The sequence below is a fragment of the Notolepis coatsorum genome (assembly GCF_963971535.1).
Source record: "Notolepis coatsorum genome assembly, chromosome: 2".
Classification (NCBI taxonomy): domain Eukaryota; kingdom Metazoa; phylum Chordata; class Actinopteri; order Aulopiformes; family Paralepididae; genus Notolepis; species Notolepis coatsorum.
Genome location: NC_140166.1, coordinates 192,882,469 through 192,906,930, shown reverse-complemented (window position 1 = coordinate 192,906,930; position 24,462 = coordinate 192,882,469). Strand labels below are relative to the sequence as shown.

The 24,462-nt window shown below is 45.8% G+C and overlaps 1 protein-coding gene across 1 annotated transcript in view; it reads right to left on the bottom strand.

Moving 5' to 3' along the window:
* The window catches only part of pip5k1ca (phosphatidylinositol-4-phosphate 5-kinase, type I, gamma a), a 161,833-nt gene that overhangs the window by 50,275 nt on the left and 87,096 nt on the right, over nt 1–24,462 (bottom strand). Inside the window, 4 exon segments of the mRNA XM_084308908.1 lie at nt 2,038–2,086; nt 3,381–3,464; nt 13,611–13,819; nt 20,478–20,777. Coding sequence (XP_084165034.1) covers nt 2,038–2,086; nt 3,381–3,464; nt 13,611–13,819; nt 20,478–20,777 — 642 coding nt within the window.

Below are 24,462 nucleotides of genomic sequence, written 5' to 3'. Positions count from 1 at the left end.
AGACAGAGAGGGACAGAGAGAGAGGGACAGAGAGAGAGACAGAGAGGGATGGAGAGAGAGAGAAAGGGATAGGCAGACAGAGAGAGTGAGTGAGAGAGGGAGAAGGAGATAGAGAGCAAGTCAGATAGACAAAGACAGAGAGAGAGAAAAACAGAGAGACAGACAGATGAATGAGAGCTGAGAGAGTGCGTGAGAAAACAGTGTGCTGAATTACATGACCCTTTCTATCTATTAGTGCCATAATGTCCCACTTTACTAATCCCCTCTCTGACCAGACAGACACCAAGACCAGGACACATCCAGACAGAGGGACACCCAGACACAAAGACCAGGACACATCTAGACAGAGGGACACCCAGACACAAAGACCAGGACACATCCAGACAGACAGAGAGACAGACAGAGGGAGACAGACAAAGACCAGGACACATACAGACAGACAGACAGACAGACAGACAGACAGACAGACAGACAGACAGACAGACAGACAGACAGACAGACAGACAGACAGACAGACAGACAGACACACAGACAGACACACAGACACACAGACAGACATATATCAGTCAGTCACAGGCATAAATGTCCTCCTGTTTATTATTCATGTTCCAACCGACTTGATTGCTGCCAGACTGACAGATGACCTGTTGGTGTTTGGTTCAGAGTGATGGAGGGACATAGAGAGACGGAGGAGAGGGAGAGAGACAGAGGAGAGGGAGAGAGATGAAGGAGAGACAGAGACGGAAGAGAGGGAGAGATGGAGGAGAGAGAGAGACGGAGGAGAGGGAGAGAGATGGAGGAGAGGGAGAGCAACGATGACCCAAGGCATATGAAGGAGAAGGAAGGGATAATATAATGAACGAAAAAAGAGAAAAGAGAAAGACTCAAACTAAAAGGAAAAGACGGAGAGAAGACATCGACTAAAGGACGGAACACAGACGGTGTGATGAGACAGACAGACGACCTGAACTCACTCAGTCCTCTCAGAGATAATTGCAATCAATAGTGGGAATTTAACAGCAGACAGAAGCCACTAATAGAAAATCCATCTCCCAGCAGCAGTTATTCACGAGTCGAATATATATATATATATATATACGTGTTGTTCCCCCACGTAACCTTCTGTATGTAGAATGTGTTACTCGTCCACTCAACGTGTCTCATAAATGACAGAGAAAGAGAGGGTGAGGGGGGAGGTGGAGTAGCCAGCAACAGTGACGCACAGCAGAATACCATGTGGTTGCTATGTGGTAGCCTACAGTATGATAGGCTTTTATGTTTTATGTGAGAGTGTCCACATCATCGTCATCCCTAATATCTACTTTGATGTGTAAAAAGATCAGTTTAGAAATAGATATGTTTGTGTTGGACTGCGTGGTGAAGGGGTGTGTGAGACAACATCAAACTGAAACCGGACATCCTCAAATATTTCAGAAATCTGACTTAATATCTGCTTTTCATCATTAAATAAAAGTGTGTAAATAAAAGTGTGTCAATAAAAGTGTGTATCACGATTCACACAATATCAAAAACAACCACAATACAATCAGCAGTGATAGACAATAAATAAATCGATATACTACCTAGCCCTAGTACGGTACAGTATGTATGCATGTGTGTGTGCATGCACACAATTGTGAATATAAGAAAAGAGTGGGCAAGAGTGAGAGAGAGTAGATTCTATTCTACCCCCAGAGTTCGACCCCTCGATAACAATTCGACAAACACGGACAAAAACCTTAAATTAAATGCCAGCTGCCGTTCCTTTGTGTAACCTGTCCAGAGAGGCTGGAGTTAGCCACCCAGCTGACGTGTGGAGCCAGTCACGTGTCTGGCTAATACAATAACGCAACAGAAGATGGGAGATGATGTCATCCATAGTCGGGGGGAATACACTGAAATTGGTAGTGTTCTGTTTGCTCCAGGAGCTCCGATATGATAATGAAGACTCATGTCTGTGTGTGTGTGTGTGTGCACGTGCATGCGCGCATGCCTGCCTGTATTTGACTGTGAGTGTTATGAAAAAGCAGAGCTCACCCCGTCATGAACCAAAGCCTTCCACGTGTGCTCCAGTTTCTTGATGAGCCTGCAGCCCAAAAAGAGGAGCACAATGTAAAAACAGCAAACATCAAACATGTATCAAGGTCAGCGTGGTGCAAGTATAAATAAACAACACCACAGCTACAGCCAGCAGGCTGTGTGTATGCGCTAAAAGAGCTTAAATATCCTGTCTGAGGGGATTATCTTCTCTCGATGTATGTCTCACGAATGCTTCCCGCAATCAACGCTGTTCTCCGAGCACTCCCCCCACATTATGGACACAGGGGGGATAGTTACATCTTCGGTTACATCTTCAGTTACATCTTCAGCGTTGGTAATTATGGGCTGTTTATAGTGACCGCTCAATGTGACAGAAACAGATTTACCTGCATGGCAGGGAGTTATTAGAAGATCCCAATTGTATATTATATATGATACAATAAGACCGATTTATGATAATAATTGCTCATCTAAATGACGGCAACAGCTGGCACACGTCTGCCGTTGACATACAGTGCTACCGCTGCAGAACGGTGAGCTCTTATCTTCCTACACCGTGTTTGCCTTTGATAACAGCCATCAATTATAGAACGGTTTACTTCGTTTAATTTGTATTTAGTTTAGACAGAAACATTTTAAAAAGCAACAGTGTGCACAGTTGTAAAAAAAAAATATTATAATCTAAAATAAATAATACACAGCAATCACTCTTTATTTGGCCTGGCTCAGTTTAAAAATGTTCACTAAAATGGAAAAAAGAAAAGAAAAGAAAATACACTTTTCTGTTAATGTATGCATTGAAACAATAGAGAAAGAAAGGTGTTATGTAAATACTGCTGGTATGATGTCAATATGCGCATATAAACAGTGTAGGTTCAACATAGGTTCCACAGAGAGGGATACTCTGCTTATGCTGGCTGTTCTAACCTGTTCTAGCCTGTTTTACCCTGTTAACATGCAAGCTGTGTGGCTGTTCTAACCTGTTCTAGCCTGTTATAACCTGTTCTAGCCTGTTTTACCCTGTTAACATGCAAGCTGTTTGGCTGTTCTAACCTGTTCTAGCCTGTTTTACCCTGTTAATATGCAAGCTGTGTGGCTGTTCTAACATGTAGCCTGTTCTAACCTGTTCTAGCCTGTTAACATGCAAGATGTGTGGCTGTTCTAACCTGTTCTAGCCTGTTAACATGCAAGATGTGTGGCTGTTCTAACCTGTTCTAGCCTGTTAACATGCAATAGGTGTGGCTGTTCTAACTTGGTAACATGCAGGCTGTGTGATGAAAACCAAGACGTTTCCGGTTGGTGGTGTGTTTCTGGGCTAAGCTGTGGTACACCATGCTCACCTGTAAGACTGCAAGATGTCGATGATTCCAATGTAGAGCAGAAGGCGTTCCCCTCTCCCATTGACTGCTGGGATACCTCCCATCCTAAAAAGAGAATGGAAATAAAAAAACTGATTCCTCTCTCTCTCTTGGTACTGTATCTGCTACAGTTACATCTGTGAACGTGGTGGAGAGTGATCATTCTGAACTGGGCTAATTGAACTGAGGAATAATTTGAAAAGACTCTGGGCGGAATCCACAAAGGGTTTGCACGGCTTTGTCCGACGCAAAGCCAGTGCATATCGCTCTCAAAGGACGCGCAGCGGGTGAAATGAGGTGGCTCATGCGTTCCGTCAGCATTTGTGTCCGGTGCAATTGGCGCATATTTAAATGAGGTAATATGGGCAGAACATGTCCCCTTTCTTTTTTTTTCATATATTTTTATTTCATTTTTAGAAGAAAAGGCACAGGTACAGGCATACAATGCACATAAAACATAGTTTAAATTATTTGCCAATTACACGCATTGGCTTGCCCCTTGCCTCATTTAAAATAAAAAGTCCTACCCCCTAACCCCTGCACCAACCACCGTTGACAAAAAATTATAAATAATAATAATAATAATAACCCCCCCGTCATAGGCCTGAGAAGAAAAATAATTGAGCAAAGATTTCAACAAAGACCAAAAAAAAATAAAGGGAATTATACAGATATAATTAGTTATGTCCTGCTAGTTGTATAGTAGAGGTCCTAACTTGATAGAGAATATGGTTCCAGCTATCTATTGTTTGATAGCTTGCAATCTAGCTGTAGAAAGCTCCATTGTTACAACATCAGCTAATAACTGTTTCCAGTGATTAAAAGGCAGAGAATGTGGAGCTTGTCATCGCAGCGCCAATTTTTTTTTTGCAGCAGTACTTCCTGCCAGCCGAAAGTCTTTTTTTAACAAAACTACTTTGATCTGGGTGAATCAGTTTAGGTAAAAACTTTTCAAGACGGCAAGATAATACTTTAGAAAATTGTTTGGCATCTGTATTAATTAAAGAAATACGGCGCCAATTAGAACACTGGTTTGGATCTTTACCTTTTTTTAATAAAAGAGAGATTAGGGACATATTCACGTCTCTCCCTAACATGTCCCCTTTCTATGTAAATGAGCCTCTTCACAGGTGCCTCTTCACAGGTGATCATGGCAGCAGTAACAGCGTGACCACGAAAGAATATTCCGAAGGAGAATATCACTCTGGATGAAATCAGGGATAATATTGAGCAGCCACCCAGAGATCCGATGCAATCGTATTTATTATTGAAATATTGTTATTTAACGTTGTGGGCTTTCCCAATGTTGTCGGCGTTATGCTCCAGAATAAACGTTAGGTTATGACTATAACCAAGTTCTGTTAGCTAGGGGCGATGCTTGGCATCGCCTTCTGCACTATCTCGCGTACGTGCACGCGTACTGAATAAACCACAAATGTACCTCTAATACCAGTATTAGTCTGACCACACCCCTCATCAGCTTACCTTCATAAGCAGGTGTGTGGTCACCTGCTCTCCTCCTTCCAAAGCTTTCACCACAAGGTGAGGACAAGGGCTGCAGCGGCGTCCGATGCCAAGCATCGCCCCTAGCTAACAGAACTTGGTTATAGTCATAACCTAACGTTCTGTATCGCTAGTGGCTTAGCTTGGCATCGCCTTCTGCACAAGGGAGGCCAAGCGGAGCCACTTGGCTGACAAATACACCCCGCTGACAGCCCCCCAAAACCATCAGAACAGGGAGGGCCGAGCCCCCCCGACCCCCCCTAATGGAGGGTAGCCCCCCTATTAGGGACGTCACGGGAGGGCGACGGACCCGACCGTGCGAAGAGGCACTCAAGCAACTCAACGCACAGGGTGAGCAGACCGTGGCTTGACCCACGACTACACACACGCACAACCCGCATGCCACCCGGGAACGAACGGAGGAACAACCTCGTTACTGCCCCCAGAATCACGGGGTCAAGGGCAAACCCAACCCCGTGGCAAGGCCGTAGCAGCGGAGCACGAAGGAAGACCCAGACCCACCAAAAGGACTGGACTCCCTGGAATGGGGGCCCGGAGAAGTCCATGATGCCAGCATCAAGACCCCACCAGGTGGGCACGTAGTGCCCCGCCCCCCACATCGCCAGCGTATTCGGACAAAGGCCCCTCAGTTACTGCACCTGGTATTCCCAGGCGGAACCAACCAGGCCAGTAAGCCGAGCGGGCCCCGTCCCCCCAATAGTACACCGCCTGGCACACTGACCCTGCAGAATAGGCAGTCAGCATGGCCGTAAGCACACAAAAAAGGTTAACCAACGGAAGCAGGCAGCGCACCGGGGAAAAACCAGGCAACAGGCTGTTAACCCTAGCCTGGAGACTGCGGACGAGACAGGCGCCAGAGGGGACAGCTGAACACAGCCGCCCCGGCGGAAGGAGCGTAAGCTGGCGGTGTTGCATGACCAAGCCTCCATTTAACAACCCCCACCCAGAGGGGTCGAGGCAGAGAAGGCTGACACGATTGGCAGACGTCATGAACGTGCAGGGGCACCCTCAACCGGTGAACCCGGGAGTTGACACTGCTCCAACACACCAGGGAATCAACCACCTCGGTGTTACCCAATGCGGTGGTTGTTCCTATAACCCCTCAAGAAAAAACTCCAAAACACACCTGCGGGTATACACCGGCTATACCGCAGTACAAGTGTTTCAGTTTCCAAAAAGGGTTAACCCAGGCCTACGGGTCGCAAACATCACTTCGGACCGGGCCTGGCGGTACGGGAAGCACAGGGTCACCAGAGGAGGTCAAAAAACCACCCCCACAGGCCCCTCTTCGCCATGCGTGAGAGAGGAGCGAAAAACAATGGAGAACCAGCCCCTAAGCACACCGTACCTGGTATTCCCCGGCGGTCTCCCAACCAAGTACTAACCAGGACCAACCTGTGTAGCGGCCGAGATCCGACGAGATCGAGCGCGTACAGAATGGCATGGCTGTAAGCCATGACGACAGTGCTGAGTAAAAACATACCCAACCAGGGTCTCCATAGCGCTTAACCCTGTGACACCCAGACCGACCTGGCATTTTTCCCCCTGAAAAAAGCCCAAGTCCCTCAGGGTACCAGAACAGCAGATCTGCATCCCCGGCGGACAACGGGTTCAACTGATCTGGACCAGCGTGACCAGAACCAGTCCCGTGCCCTAACCACGCCGACATGCCCCAGGAAAAGGGCAGATATGCGTGTTGATCTTAACATGAAAAGAAGGCGCCACCCAGACGTCGGGACGAACCGCGCCTGGTGGCCCACCCCAAGGGCGTGAGACCCCACTACATATGTTCAGATCCATCCCGTCATCATCCCCCAGACATGAACGAGGATCCGTCGACAACCCACCCAGGTCATGGGATGTGGTCGCCGGAAGAGGAAAAACCCCCATCTCAGTTGCTTTATAAAAACGCTGTTTCAACCACAAGCAACTAAGGCGTGCCAGTCAATCGCCTGTTTACAGCGAGCTAGCACTATACGTGCGTCGGGACACACCCCCATCAATGAACAGGCTATTTAGACCTACCATTGAATCCCCAAGGCGCCCAGGGGAACGACAAGAGGGGTGTGACACTCCCTAACTCCAACACTTCTGGAATAGAAAGAAGGAAGCATCAACAGTATGTATCCCAGTCTACACAGCCGGGGTAAAAAATGTTCACATTTTTACATCCCACCACCCTCCCATAGGAAAGAGACGGGGATCCCCAGAGAGACTTCCCACGCGAGCTGTACAGATTGAAAAGAATATATTGCACCTCGAGCCATGTAAAAAACTGGTTTTAGGGCCTCCGGGGAAGAGGCACCGAACCCATACACACTCAATAAACGAATTGAATCGAATATACATACAATAGAAAAGGACCCTTCTAGAGGGTCCACTCACTTTGACAATCTGAGGAGGAAGGCTCTGTACTCTGATGGAGGCTTCCTCACATGGATCACATGGAAGAAGGAGTCCGAACTCACAGAAGGCCTGAGTAGGCGCTTGGTGAGGAGGAGCCCTGACCACCCCCCCTGAAAACAGATCCATCACATGGACCTGAACAGCACACGGAAGTCCTACCAACAGAGACGCGCACGGTGACGTACTCTATGGCGGGGGAATTCCTGCGGTGCACACGCCCAATATACCAGGCCGTGGGACCAGGAACTCCCTCCCCCCCCCCCCCCCCCCCCCCCCGTAACGTGCCGAACCGCCACGTGACGGGAACCTTGAAGGACAGGGGGTGTACCCCTGACCGACAGAACAACGGGGAGAGGAAAGGTTACCAGTTCACCCCTTTACGACCCCACACCCATGATACGACGTAACGACAAAAAGAGAATATGACACAGTCATAGTCAACTCTATGAAGCGTTTCACAGCTCCACACAGCGCACGAGCTAACCTGCTATCTGATTTTTACTAAGGAAAAACACAGAATAGAGAGGGCTCTAAGAACCCCGGTCCAACATACACATGTGCTTCTGTGGTCAGTACAACCCAGTTGTAGGTCACATGACACACACAACCCATCATCATCACAATGAGAGAATACATCATTCTTGATTAGTATCGACCACAGGCCTTGCTAAGCCCACATGACAGCAACCAAACCAATTTCCCTTTAGGAAATAAGTTTCTCCAGCAGATTAGCACAACCTCAGCAATCAAGCTGAGAGTCACATCGTATCCCTACCACACAAAAGACACAATTAATGCACAACATGTCTGATAGGAGGTGATAAAGTCCCCAGGGAACCGGGGGGGAAAAACACAATCCTCCTATTTTACCCACAATACGGCCAGTTAAAACAGGAAAACCTGTTAATGTGTGAACTCACTGTCCATTGTCATTACAGTCTGAGAAAGAACATTCTTTTACTCACTCGTCACCAAGCATAGCTTCATAGGTTAGTTGCCTTAGTAGTGAGTACACGGTACACATAAACACCATGATGTTTCTCACACAACAACCAGATCAATACATCACGACCTGCACGGAGAAGCTACTGCCAGTGACAAAAACAGCTCACACACAACCCGCAACGTATCTCAAATGCATTGCAACAACACACGTTTTGGGAAAAAACACCGTCATTCACAATACATTTAGCAAGGTAAAACCAGAAGACGTGTTATGAGGGTCTGGCCAACCCCGTACCTGCCCGGAACGCAGATCAGCGAAGTGCAGTCACAAGCGTCCCGTGTTGTTCGATCCGGGCAGCGTCGCCGCTCCACCAGTCGCTACAGTCCTCTTTGTTGACGCAATCCCCGTCTAGGCTCGGGCAGGGTTGACGAACATCCCCTGTCAAGGATGACGTCGTGGTCAAAAGTGTAAAACATGTTAAAAATCAAAGCACGTTCAACAGAATAGCATCAAGCTAACGGCTGCTCCAGCCGTTCGGGTGCTATCGCTTCCGCTCGCGAGACGCCGATCTACGACACACGCGATCAGGAGCGAGCTCCCGGCGGCGCGCGAGAAGCCAAGCCACCCCGCGCCAGGCCACCGACCGGCTAACCGTAAGCTATGAACATGTAAACAATGACATAACACTCACCCAGACAGGCCGCCGTTCTGAACCCTCCTCACTTTTTAAGAGAAAAGGGAAAACAAGACGTCAACACCGCTTCACAACGGTGACAATAACACGTCCGGCGGAATCAGCACAGTACCAACTGGCCTGTATAGCTGACTTTGAACATGAATCTGCCGCTATCGCACATTACATGCACATATCCCCTCGTGAAGGAATACTCTCATTTGGATATGAAAGATGGGGTCTTAACACGGTGACAGAGAGAATCCACTCGTCCAGAACACACAGGGATCACCAGTGTCAATGGTCGCGGCCCACTAGTTAAAACTATAATGGTCGCCAGACCAAGGCCTTCTGTCGCCTAGACGGCTAAACAAAGGACCCTAGCCTGGGGCCGGTTTCCATAAACTTCGTCTAGTAGCCCCCATAGCACTAACAGACAAGTGGAGCCCGCCAGCAAACACTACTCACCCAACCTGGAACGCACCGCTCCTCACAACAGCGGCATGTCCGACAGTTCAGCTGTGGCCTGACAGGTTTCACCCCAACAAACACAGCAAGGAACTGCAGTTGAGAAGCATGCAGCGGCGTGCTCCCAATACGAAAACCGGTGGAGGGTTTGTAGAATGATCATCATCTTCTAGACACTCCAGTACGAAGACAATATCGCCGTATTTTCTCGAAAATAGTGAGAGAGAAAATAAAGATATGATGTCAACGTATCCTTGTTTCCCAAGCTGTTCCTAATCCAATTTCTTCCATCATGGTGTCAAGTGTGGGGATCTACCGAGGCACCTCTTCCTTGTGGTGAAAGCGAGAAGGAGGAGAGCAGGTGACCACACACCTGCTTATGAAGGTAAGCTGATGAGGGGTGTGGTCAGACTAATACTGGTATTAGAGGTACATTTGTGGTTTATTCAGTACGCGTGCACGTACGCGAGATAGTGCAGAAGGCGATGCCAAGCTAAGCCACTAGCGATACAGAACTCTATTTATTTATTCCGAGTTGGTTTCCCACTTTAGTTTGAAAGTTGTGTCTGTTTGTTATTTTTATATATATATAAGCAACAATTAAATGGGATATAAACTAAATTAAATATAGTACAATAGAATATAGTACAATTATAAATGACAAAGCTGTTTTATTTTTTTTAACACTGTCGTAACACTTTAACACTGCTTCCCCAATGTCGTGGGCGCGATTGACTACACTCACATTGCAATTGTACCACCCGGCGAAAATGAGCACGTTTTTCGAAATAGGAAACATACCTATTCCATCAATATCCAGGTGGTGTGTAATGCCAGTAATTTAATTACTAATGTGGTTGCCAAGTTCCCTGGGTCAGTGCTGTTCCGAAAGCTACATATTTCGGAACAGCAGTCTATACCAAACGATGCAAGCCATGGATGGCAATACCTAATTACTGGGTTAGAAAGTCTTTTTCAGAAAATGTTTGTGCTGTAATATAATATTCATTGCAAATGTAGGAAAAAGTATGCGCTTTTGTATCATAGGTGACGGCGGATACCAACTCCAGCCATGGCTGATGACTCCTGTGCATAACCCAACGAACGTGGGAGAGGCAGCAATGCAGCATACAACCGGGCTCACATCAGAACGCTCTGTGTGATCGAGTGCACATTTGGCTTATTAAAGATGCGCTTTAGATGCCTCAATCCAATAGTGCTGTGGCTATTTTTCCTGGGGTCCATAACACGTAGAATACAGTGCAGACTTTATACACTCACAACATTCACATGGCATACAGACAATAAAAACAACAATAAATACTCCTAATCAAATTTATAATACAATACAACAATACATACTCCTAATCAATTCATAATACAATACAACAATACCTACTCATAATTAATTCATAATACAATACAGCATAATATACTATTTAGCTTTTACATACATTATCTATGTTCATATCAACCAATTATACAATCTTCTAATAATATATCCATATCAGACCCATACCTTTTCATCCACGTATATCCCTATCTCTTTATCAGACACATACATTTTCATTTAGTACACACTATCTATTAGGGAATGTCAATTTATTATTATTATTATATTATTATATATTATTATTATATTATTATTTATTATTATACAGGCTTAGGTTATAATCACAATAAAGGGGTAGTGTAATATAAAATGAAATATGAACTAAGTTAACCCTTTCTGCGCCAAACAACGAGTTAACTCGTGTTAGCCCGCCAATTGTTGAGCGCCAACGATCATTATTTATTTTATTCGCTATTGCCATTCATAATCCATCGAGGCACCTTGTGCATGCTGTTCTGAATGTATCTGAGCTCGCAGACGGTCAATACCGCCGCCTAACGCCTTGCGGCCGCTATTGCACTCCATTTGAAACGATGTAGTTTGTTTTCTCTGCCGAGCTGCAGCGTGCGGGCGGGGTCTAAATACTCCGGCAAGACAAGCGGTCACCACGGATGCCTCGACGAGTTCATCCGCCCGCCCGTCCATGTGCAATTCTGGATAACGTGGGACAGACTACAGCGACCAGTATTTGGAATGGCGATCAGATAATTGGATTATTCTTTTTGCAGTACACCAGATACAAGGTAAGAACAGTATATATCGAATCTTGCGTTGATCCGATATTCTTTTTTCCCGCGATCGAAGCTGTCTGTGTGGAATGTGTGTGCTGTATCCCGTTGGTCACATCACAGCACGGATGGGCGCCCCGTTCCAAACCCCCTTTCATGCGTGCATGAGGAAACATAATAACGATAATCTAGCGTTGATTTCAGGATGATTCGATAATCAGGCGAAAAATGGCAACGTGATAAGTGAATTTAACTAAAGGGCTGTTTTCGCGTCTTTTCCTGGGATTACTCAGAATCACTCGAACTATACTCATATTCACCACGGTATAAAACGGAAATGTATGGATGAAAAAATTATCTGTTCTTTGCATGTTGACCAGAAGAAACTCACTGACAATCGACAACGTTATTAGATCCATAGCTATAATATTTAATATAGTTTTAGCACTCGCAAACACAGCATTCTCTCCATTGAACAAAGCGCTGGCACAAACTGCCATACGCCCACAGCGACCTCCGGCGGTCAATGAGTTGCCCAATAGAATAGAATATAATTATGAAATCGAATATAGGCCATGGCTTTACAACTTAATAAAGCTATTTTCAAGTCTTACTGGACAAAATAAATACAAAGAAAATATGAATTAATGTTCTAATCTAAATAATACCTCTTCTGTATTAGAAAATCCATCTTTCAAAAATATATCTTTGTATCTTTTCAATGTAATGTAAATTATAAAACAGTAACCTGACAAAGATATGCATAACTTGCAATTAGTGTACAAAACTAATTTATTACACACGTAATCCTTAGAATGATTGTATCATAAGCATCTTATATCATCATAAATCAAACCTAAATATAATTTTGAGGCATCAAAATAGTTAAAAATTATTTTCTTTATCTCTCTGTATAGTTGCATACTTCAATCAATTCGGTCAACTTTGCCATCAAACTCTCGCTTCGCCAGCTTTAATGTTTAATGTTTTTCTGTGAGCTTTGAGATCTCCAGCACCTTTATTAGACACAGAAACATATGGTCAAGCTTAGCACGCATTGCACTCCGCATCCCATTTGTCTCGACCGGGACGGTAAATTGGGAATTTTCTCTGCAGTTCATCTGTAATGTACATTTTCGCTTTGGCATATTGTGAGCAGAATCAATGCCGGTCCGATCTGTCCGCTTCCTCCTTTGTTTGTGTGCGAGCGTAGTAGAGCCGCTCACAAAGCAGTCTTCTCTGGGAAAACGTCACATGCAACAGAGTACCGTGGTATTCGGTGCAACGCGCCAGTCAATTTAAGAATATGCATAATGGTCCCGCGGAAAACAATGAAATCCGGACTGATATCTGCCAACAGCGCTGCTGTCAGGAGTGCAGAATGCTCCGCGACTCCCGCGAGAAGATCAGGAAAAATAATGGGCGTGTCAACACTGGTATCATCCGCGCAATGTCTTTTAGTAGATAGCTTGCAAAGACGGAGCGGGTGCAATTAGCTTCACACAATCCATTCTTTGTGGATTCCGCCCTCTGAGTTTGAGCACACACAGATTATACCTCATCAGCATGAGGAAAAGCGTATCCACACTGTGGCAACCCCAAGCCACCACTGAGCTTAGTGATCGAAGGGCGCTACGTAACGGCCCAAGGCTCTGCCCATATTTGGGCGTCTACTTCCAGGCGCACCTACCGCTAGAAGGCCATCAAGACCAGCTAGCCAATCACGACGCAATGCGCGTGTTGAGGAGAGTGAGCAAATAAGGGCCAAGGACACACGCTCAGGGACGAGGAGACAGACCGGTAAGCGGAGAAGTCACCCGGCAGACAGTCGGAGTATAAGTTGAAGTCAGTGAGAGTAAGGAGAACAGTGAAATGTTTTATTTGGTTTGAAAATAAAAATAAACTATTATTTTGGGAAACACAACTCTGTTGTTTTATTCTGCAACCCCTACACCTGGAATTGCCACAACACACATACTGTATGCAAACAGACAAACAGACAAACAGACACACGCACACACACCCAGACAGAGAGAGACACACACACTCTCTCTCTCTTTTTCTCCAAACTCACGTGTCGTCTGTATCGATGGACTCCCCGCAGGCGGCTCCCCCCTGGATGGACTCCATGGCGGTGGAGTAGAGGGCTTTCTGCTGGGCCACCGGCCTCTTCTGGTCGCTGCCTCCCTGGGAGCCTTCCATCTGCTGCTCCCTCTCCGCCTGGTCCATGTTGTGGACCCCCAGCAGCAGGCTGTAGTCCATGATCTTAAAGCTCTCCAGCACCTGGAGGAGACACATTAAAGACATATTATATATATACTGTACATACATTATACATACAGATACGTTGTTGTTAGAGAAGAACACACATATTTATTTTGGCACATGTAATAGAAATATTGTTCCCCTTCCTTTTAGGCCTGAGCCCAAACGTTCGTACCTTCGTTATATAATTATATATAATCTAATTTCTTTTTTTTAAGTGTCTATTCATTCTGTTTAAACCAATGGGGTTTTTCTTCACAGTTGCAGATAAAGATTAGGCTACACTAATATTATACTAGTATTAAAACTGCTGAGTTATATTCATTAAAGAAAGTTGATTTAAAAAAAGAAAAATGACTAATTTAATCAGATTAATCACTTTATTCAAATTGAGAATTTAGTTTATTTATTTTTTTAAACGAAGGTTCGAACGTCCGTTCGAAAAACCCTGACGAAGTTCGAAGCCCAAAAACAGGCTTCGGGGACAGCTCTACTTCCTTTTGTAAACTGTGTTCATCATGCAAACTGTACCTGTGTTTTGTGTTTATTTTGTGAGCATTTGTGTTAATAACGGACCGTCTGTCATTTAAAGGAATCGAACCCTGGACCTTCTAGCTGTGAGGCTACAGTGACTTAGAATCCTGTGAGGATGAATATCTGCCTGCTTGTCCCTCAGTCTGATCTACTTTTAGTAAGTAAAACATGTATTTGGAATGGTGTGCAAAACTGGTTATCGAATTGCAATATCAGTTGTTATATTGATATACAGACTGTATTGTTGGGTGATTTAAAGGAATATAACCGTACTTTTGTAAATATGATTAACGTCACGGTGACCAATTGCAGCCACTCTTATTGTCTGGGACCAAATACGGCCACGCCCCACTCCCAGTAAAAAGTGGGAATCTCTAGAATGGGTTTGGGGCGACGCTGTATACGGAAGTGGCTCTCAAGGTGACGATTAGACAATACTTTCTGTTGTCAGTAGATGGCAGCATTGGTTTAAAATTAAAAGGTGAAAATGTTGAAAACTACAACACTGCATTTCCCAAGAGCGTTAGCACAGGTCGCAGGTCACTGGGATGTGTCTATATTCTTCGACGTGATCTGAACAGCGGTAAACTATTACTGCGACATCGGTATAGCGACCGCGAATGGTAAACTAATTATCTTAACAAAAGTGCGCTGGTATGTTGTCTAAAGGGGGACATATGGTACAATTTAAGATTCTAATGATAATCGGCATATAAAGGACAACATAGAGCATCGTTAATTTGTAAGAAACCTCAATGAAAACGGTGCAGGGTGCTATTGTTATGAAAATGTGATAGAATCCTATAAAAATGTGGACGCATTTGTTTTACGTTCCGTTATTCTTTTGGGAAAAAGAAAAAAAGCACAATTTATTAATGAATTGCAGATGGAGATATTCAAAAGGCAGGTAAGGAATCACAGCATAATAGAGGGGCTATTGGTACAAGGTAATGACCGTCTAGAGATGTTTAGGGATAGATGGAGTACACTGAAGGGAGGCTGAAGAGTGGGAATAAATATACAAGATATTTCTTAGTGGAACATTAAGGGAGGCTGCCATGGGGTTGCAGGGGCTGGATGTGCTTTTGGGTTTTTTGCTGCGTTGTGGCTTGTTCTGATGTCGCCGTTCTTGCACCGGGAATACGTGCACGGCTGTCTGCTGCTCATGTGGGGCGGTGGTTGGTATTTGGGTGATCTGCTGTTGGGTATAGTTCTACTGATCCTCAATTTTATAATTTACTTTTGTTATTAGCCTGGGGGGTATTCAGGGTGGCGTGGAATTGGGGAGCAGGGGTGATTGGGTGGGGGGATACTTACTGGAAAAAGTATGCGATTTCATGTAATCATTTCTTGTGAAGTTTTGATGAAATTAGGAAATTATTAATTGATGAAATGCATCTACTGTATCTGCACCCCTTTTTAACAATTAATAATAATAATTCATTCATACAGAGATTATGTGAGCATTGTGGTCTTGTCTCTCTCGGAGGACAGCTGGCTGGCTGATAAGGACATCAACAAAACACAACTGTCTTTAGATGGAGATGAATTCATGCAGAGTAAAGTACATAGAAAACATAGATGTCTGGTGAGAGATATAATATATATAATAAACTGGACTTTTTGAAGAAGTCTTTATTTATTATGCAGTGACACACACATGGGCGGCACACACAGGAACACACACATGCAATTTTTTGGGTCGCCGATGAAATTGAGTCTCTGCGCTTGACCCATCCCGTCGTCCGTTAGCGATCTGTTGTGCATGTTTTTCCATTGGGTTTATCTTATCGGGAGGGGAAACTCTTGCGAGCACGGGGAGAACATGCAAACTCCACACAGAAAGGCCTGGGAGATACCTGGCAACGCGGAAACCTGGTCCCCAAGTGGGAATCGAACCCTGGACCTTCTTGCTGTGAGGCGACAGAGTTAACCACTACACCACCGTGCCGCCTACACGTGCCGAGATGCTAGTACTAGAGATGCTAGTAGGTTAAGATGCTACAACCACCTCTGGCGTATAGACCTCCTGGGACCAAATCCTGCCAGAACTGTATCCCCTGTGTTGCTCCCTCTAAGCCCTCCTACTGTATCAAGGGAAGAGCCTGGTCTCATAGGAAAGAAAGACAGATGGACGTATACACAGCGAGACACATGTCTGCACTTGCAGTTCTTCTTGCAGGTGCAGAGTAGAATATAACAAAAGCAGGATAGCCGGACCGCGTGTAACTGTTCCGCAACAGTAAGTGACTTCCGGGGTAGGCCTGATTGGCCCCGACAGGCACGTGACGCGCAACTTTCTCTGCCGCGCGGCACGCTCCGCGGAGCCGAGCGGCAGAGCTTACGGAATTACGTAACAGTCCAAATACGCCATGACTCTCATTCGGCGCTATAGCTCACCTGGCAGAGCAGCGGTCCTGCGATCCTGCGGTCCGTTGTTGGTGAGTTCGAATCCCATCAAATCTTTTTTTTTTTACGTGATTTTTTTTTTAACGTGTATTCTTTTGCCGGTTAAGGTTAGGCATGGTTAAGGTTAAGGTTAAGGTTAGGCATTGTTTCGGAGTTGGTTAAGGTTAGAACGGTTAAGTTTAGGCGCTGTTAAGGAGCTGGTTAAGGTTAGAGTTTGTCTTAGAGAATGGCAATATTCTTTCTATGGTTAAGGTTAGGCATGGTTAAGGTTAAGGTTAAGGTTAGGCATTGTTTCGGAGTTGGTTAAGGTTAGAACGGTTAAGTTTAGGCGCTGTTAAGGAGCTGGTTAAGGTTAGAGTTTGTGTTAGAGAATGGCAATAGACAGCCTATTTCCGCGCGACAGCTCTCAGCAGCCTCGTTGCGCGTCCTGAGTTTGCCGCGTCACGTGCCTGTCGGGGCCAATCAGGCCTACCCCGGAAGTCACTTACTGTTGCGGAACAGGTACACGCAGCCGGACCAGCACTCTCAATAGTTTTAATGGCAGCCTGAATTGGAAACAGACATGTTTCGGAACTATGTCCTTCTTCAGTGATATGGCTAGCTGAGTAGACACACAAATATACTTGGACTGTATACAGTAGCGTGGCCTGCATATAGGACTGAGAGCGTAGCGTGAAGAACACATGTTGTCTGTCTGTCTGTCTGTCTGTCTGTCTCTCTCAGACACACAACAAACGCACACATGAGCAAGTGAGTTATGAGACAAGGAGAGGCCGTACAACTGCACACCAGACACCATGTTTCACTGGTTGCTCATAACAAAGACGGTCTAATTTATAGAGGGACCCCTGAGGGTGCTGAGCACTCTCATAAATAGCTGGTTCTCTACCTCCATCCCTCCCTCCCTCCCCCTCCTGCCTCCATCCATCTCCTCGCTCATCCTCTTTTTTTTTTATCAGGATACAGTGTATCTCCTGCTTTTATTCCTACGTTTGGCCATCCCCTGACCTCTCTCTCTCTCTCTCTCTCTCTCTCTCTCTTTCTCTCACCTCTGTATTATTTGCATCTAGTTCATTTTTACAATGACACTTCCACTCACTCTTCCCTGTTGGTGCCTTTCCCATATTTGATTAGTTACCTTAGTTGATTAGTTTTTAGTTTTTTGATCAGCCTGTCTCTGGTGCCACAGTAATATTCACCAGCCTGTCTCTGGTACCATAGTAATATTCATAATACGCAGCACGCCACTAGAGTTGAAAAGGTTTGTTGGTTGAATTGAGCATTTGATTAGTGAACAAAATCCTATGACCATTGAGGAAATTAAGTCCTGGCCCTCACAATAACAGCTAATGGACAGATTATAGACCCTTTTACCGTTTGTAAACGTTATTATTATAATAATTTTTTTATCTACTTTTTCTCCTCAAATGTAGTTCCTTGGAATTGTGACTGCAGTCTGATATTCAAATTTGATAAGTTGACACAAAGGGAATGAGACAAACCCAGTTATTCTTTTTTTGTATCAACTTTTTCTCCTTATTTTTCTATTTTTCTCCCATCCCAATTTCGTATCGCCAATTCTCCCCTCCCCTGTCTTGAACGTTGCTAGACTATGCCTCCCACTGGTCGGTTGTAGTGAGGATAGAAGCCTTGCATCACGTGTCCCCTCCGGTACACGAGGAGGCAGCCTGTCGCATCTTTTCACCAGACAGCGCGGACTATCAGTGGCGAGGAGTAACGCGTGGGAGGCTCACGCTGCCCCATCGATACTTCCTGTCTCTGCTGTGCAGGTGTCACCCAACCGACCTGTAGGAGTCGCTGTCCACAACGTCCAATCCCCACCCATCGACTTCCACCCGCTGACTCTGCCAAATGAGCCAGTATGACGGCCGGCCCAAGTCGAAGGCAATGCTTGCATTGGTGACAAGCGCAATCTCCGCTACGCCACCCAGCCGCCCATGTTATTATTATTTAAAAAAGGATTTTGGAGGCAAAACTCTGCTTCCAAGACTATACGACGCGTACATACGGCTCTACAATAAAGGGCTCTGGCGACTGGAACGGCCGGTTCTGCTGCCAGAGTTATCACTGTCTCAACTCGGAACATGAGAACTAGAGACTCACATCAACGACTAACTTGGTTCTATCTTGATTCTTTGCACTAGAGACTTCATAACACTGGTCTATCTTGTGTTTGTAGTTTTATATTATTATTTTATATTTTATATTACTTTAGTTTAATTATAACTTTTTATATTACTTTATTATTATTATTATATTTTATATTACTATATTGTACTGTACTGTGAATCTATGCATCCCCCACCCTGTACCCCCCCCCCCCCCCCCCATGCTGCTCTGACACCTGAATTTCCCCTAGGGGATCAATAAAGGATTATCTTATCTTATCTTACATCAATTGAACAATCTCAAAAACCGCCCTCTTTTCTTGATCCTCCAATCACAACCGTTTGTTTTGCAAACTCTGTTTGTCCGAGGGGGATCAAGAAAAGAGGGCAGGGCTTGAAATAGGTCAATTGGGGAGAGACTCCGGGGGCCACTGCTCCAGGAACAGTGGTTTCATGAGACATCCAGCGACCTGTCCGTGGACTTGCTCCCCCAAGGATGTACATGTGGTTTGTTCTCGGAAGCAGAGTTTTGCCTACAAGACGATGTTCGTAGAGATAGATGCTGCATTCCCCCACTGGGCTACTAGCCAAAACAATTGTCTCATTCCTGCTGACGCTTTTCACATTTTCTATTGATATTGCAATATTAAAGAACATGCTATCTGTATCAAAGGCTGCATCATGGGAATTTCCTATAAGAATTCTTTGTAATACACACAATCAGAGAGTGTGTATTAGTGTGTGAATATGAATGAGAAGCTTCTAGTAGACATGTCTCCTACGATCCTCTAAATTGTATATAATGAGGAGACTGGTCATCAGTAGGAGGTTTACAAGGAACAGCTCCTTTAAATAGGTAATATGGAATCAAAACTAGACTTTAAAGGGAACCTATTATGTATCTTTTCAACTATTTGATATGACTTTCTTGAATCTATGGAACACGTTTATTACATTTTGTTTTGCAAAGAAACTAGTCTAATGAAAAAAAAACTGACTGCAGAACACCCAACATTTTCTATTAATTATTTCCTTTCCTGTCTGGCTACCCCACACCCAAAAGTAAGCAGTGTTCCTGGTTCCAGAAAGCACAGTTAATTGATTGATCAAAGCTAATTCATTGCTTGTGTGTAGATTTGCACAACTTGTTTAGGCTTGTTAATCTGAAGACTTCAAACCCTGACCAAACGACAAGGAGCACATGTTATTATGCCTCCAGTGCCTTCAGACAAGTCCAAACAGAGACTAGACAAAACACATTTTACATAATATGTCCCCTGTATACAGTAGCGTGGCCTGCATATAGGACTGAGAGCGTTTTCTCCCACGCACAGTTTTCTCACCCTCTCTATCTCTCCCTCTCTCAGTGTATCTCTCTCTCTCTCTCTCTCTCTCTCTCTCTCTCTCTCTCTCTCTCACAGACACACAAACGCACACATGAGCAAGTGAGTTATGAGACAAGGATATGCCTTGTATTCACAAAATGATATCGCAGGTGATATTGCAATGGCAATATCAGTCAAAAATATATAGTTTAATTTTTCTTTTTTACTATATTTATTTATACATACTTTATTCTAGTATTCTATGATATTTTGTCCTACCAGGCAGTCCCTCTGGAGAGTCTTGACCAGGGCGGTGTGCGTGTCCTGGTCCAGCATCAGGCCTTCCGTCAGGTCCTGCATGAAGTCCAGGTCTTTGAAGGTGGGCCTGGCCTTCTCCCTCTCCTTCTTGGAGGCACGCCTCTTGTAGGTGGAGCCCTTCAGGTCGAATTTGAGGTGCATGCGCACCACGCGGGGCAGCACGTTGTTCATCACCACCACGCGGATGTTCTTGCCCCCCGACTGGACGCAGTAGAGGCCAAAGAACTTGGGCAGCAGGGTGCGTGGGTTCTGGTTCAAGTTCTGGATGGAGGAACGGAGAAGAGGGAAGGAACGTCAAGGTAGGGAGGAACCGACAGCAGACACAGAGAGAGTATTGTGGAGGAATTTAGCCGGGTCAAGGCTGTATTCAGTCAAATATCGACTTAGTTAACACCGGTTTATTTAGCTTAAACAGAGAATCAAAATACAAATAGGTCAAGAGTTATGCTGGACGACTCCAGGAGTGATACAGGCCTAGTATCGTCCAAAGAGCCCATGAGTTGGGGAGCTGGGGGGGGGGGGGGGGGGGGGGGGTTTGGGTGAGTTGGGGAGCTAGGGGGGGGTTAGGTGAGTTGGGGAGCTAGGAGGGGGGGGTGAGTTGGGGTGGTGGTTTTAGGTGAGTTGGGGAGCTAGGAGGGGGGGGGGGGTGAGTTGGGGGGGTGGTTTTAGGTGAGTTGGGGAGCTAGGAGGGGGGGGGGTGAGTTGGGGGGGTGGTTTTAGGTGAGTTGGGGAGCTAGGGGGGGGGTGAGTTGGGGAGCTGGGGGGGGGGGGTAGGTGAGTTGGGGAGCGCTGGGGAGGATATAGGGAGGAAGAAGAAGAACCCCCCTTTATCCTCCCCAGTATATAGGCCCTACAACTAATATGTTAGTTACCGGACAGATAATGCATGCTTCATAAACAGTACTGACAAACTATACTCAGCGCACACTCAATCACACCAACTATCCACCAAACCAATACGGGTGCCCATTTTAGTCGATTAGTCATTTAATCAACCTATCTCAAACCCTGTATTCTTTTCTTGATCCTCCAATCACAACTGTTGCTTCCCTCTGACAAACATGGGTTTGTGATACTGTAGTACTGTGAATTGGTCGATCATCAATGATTATTATGCTTTATCGCCATCGAATGCAACGAGTTATTTCCTGAACACAATTTTACAGATTTGTCTATTGAATCAACTAATGAAGTCACAAAGTCCTATGACTATTAGTCGACTAATCATCTCTTCTTTAGTCGAGGACGGACAGCCCAAAAAAACCAATTAACTATTAATCCTTGAAGTCTAGCCACCCACTCTTGACTTACTTCAAAGTAATTTAGTGCAGCCTTTACCCAATAAAGTCTTAAGTCCTTTATCACCACCAGCCTCTGCAAGCCAAGCAGATGAGGGTAGCCAGGCTGGCTGGCCACACAGTACAATCCTGGTTTGACCTTAGCTGACGGATAACCATTAGAAAAATTACAGAGAGAGGAGAGACTCCCAATCCATAAGAGATACAGACCATAGGTATAAATGACTATACAAGGGGAGAGAGAGGGAGAGAGAGAGAGAAACATAGATAAATAGAGAGAGAAGAGGAGACAGACAGAGATAACTAGATATATGGAGAGAGAGAGAGCTAGAGATAGAGAGAGAGAGAGGGAGGGAGAAACACACAGAGAGAGAGAGAGAGAGAGAGAGAGGGAGGGAGAAACACAGAGAGAGAGAGATGGGGTATTTACACACAACACCTTCAGATGAGAGACAAACTAGGGGATGGACAGAAAGAAGCAGAGGTGAAGTGTGAAGTCGAGAGGGAGACAGAGAGAGAATGAGAGAGCGAGAAAATGGAGACAGACGTGGAACTGAGTGCACCCCATGCCTTCAGTCACACACGACCCGTGCATGAATAGCGATATTATATGAGGATGCGTGCAGAAATCCAGCTGGGCGCTGGGAGGAAGTGTCAGCAGCAGTAGAATGTGTTACATCACCGTGGCCCCCCCAGCCCACTACAGTCAGTCAGTCAGCCAGCTGTGGTAGACATGTGTCCGCTCCACTGCCTTCAGTCTGTCTGTCTGTCTGTCTGTCTGTCTGTCTGTCTGTCTGTCTGTCTGTCTGTCTGTCTGTCTGTCCTTCTGCTGTCCTCTGGATTTTGTCTGTCTGTCTGACATGTGTTCAGCTGTCTGTCTGCGTACCTTACAGTCTATCTGCCCCTCCCTCCGCTACCCTCCTGTCCATAATAGCTGCCAGATTTAGTCTGGTTCTGTCTGACTGCCGTGGCTGCCTACAGTAAGTTCAGTCCATCTGCCTGTGTACCTGCCTGTCAGTCTGATTGTCAGTATGCCTGCCTGCCTGCCAGTCTGTCAGTCTGATGTTCTGTCTGTCTGCCTGTCTGTCTGTCTGTCTGTCTGTCTGTCTGTCCCAGCCTCAACCCTCAGGCTACAGCAAACCCACATGAGTCTCAATGCCTCTACTTTCATTAAGCTCCTCCCCACTCTAACCTGTCTGTCTGCCTGCCTGTCTGTCTGATGTTCTGTCTGCCTGCCTGTCTGTCTGATGTTCTGTCTGCCTGCCTGTCTGTCTGATGTTCTGTCTGCCTGCCTGCCTGTTTGTCTGTGAGTCTGATGCTCTGTCTGCCTGTCTGTCTGTCTGTCTGTCTGTCTGTCTGTCTGTCTGTCTGTCTGTCTGTCTGTCTGCCTGCCTGTCTGTCTGCCTGTCTGTCTGTCTGTCTGTCTGTCTGTCTGTCTGTCTGTCTGTCTGTCTGTCTGTCTGTCTGTCTGTCTGTCTGTCCCAGCCTCAACCCTCAGGCTACAGCAAACCCACATGAGTCTCAATGCCTCTACTTTCATTAAGCTCCTCCCCACTCTAACCTGTCTGTCTGCCTGCCTGTCTGTCTGATGTTCTGTCTGCCTGCCTGTCTGTCTGATGTTCTGTCTGCCTGCCTGTCTGTCTGATGTTCTGTCTGCCTGCCTGTCTGTCTGATGTTCTGTCTGCCTGCCTGTCTGTCTGATGTTCTGTCTGCCTGCCTGTCTGTCTGATGTTCTGTCTGCCTGCCTGCCTGTGAGTCTGATGCTCTGTCTGTCTGTCTGTCTGTCTGTCTGTCTGTCTGTCTGTCTGTCTGTCTGTCTGTCTGTCTGTCTGTCTGTCTGTCTGTCTGTCCCAGCCTGAACCCTCAGGCTACAGCAAACCCACATGAGTCTCAATGCCTCTACTTTCATTAAGCTCCTCCCCACTCTAACCCACTTAAGGCAATTTGTACCCGCAAAACTGCTTCAGAGCAAGAACCCCAAATAGTGGAAAAGGTCACAGTAAACGTGTTGAGACATCCTGCTCTTAATCCCCAGGCCGAGGGGGGTGTCCATGTCCATGAACGGGCTACATTTAAATGGTGTTCTGTGGCTGTGGCCACATGAATATATACAAGACCCAGACCTCTCTCCATGGTGGGAGGTGAACCTGAGAGAGAGACCGAAATATCAACATGGACATACATGGAGCTGTTGCTGGTTAAACCTGTGTCTGAGGCAGGAGCAGGACTGCATGTAAAAGTCAGGCTCTGTTCAGACGTAACCACAGCACACATCCAGCTCCTACAATACACCCGGACAGAGTCGTAGAAATATCATTAGAATCTCTTTATTTGCCAAGTACATGTTTGCATGAATATGTCTTCTGAATTTAACCCATCTTAATAGGACCAGTGCACCAAATCCAGTTCTAATGCCAGTGCCTTGGTCAAGGGCAATGGCAGGAGTAAGTACCCAGCATGCATGTATTCTATGGTGTGGTAGGAAGCCTGGGAACCCCCCCCCCCCCCCCCCCCCGGTCAAGTTCAAACCTAGGCCCTCCTTGCTGTGAGGCAACGGTGCTAACCACTGCACCACCGGACTGCCCTTTATCTCTCCTCCACATTGCCTGTGGTGCTTTTTTCCTATTGCTAGGTTTTTAGTGAGTTTT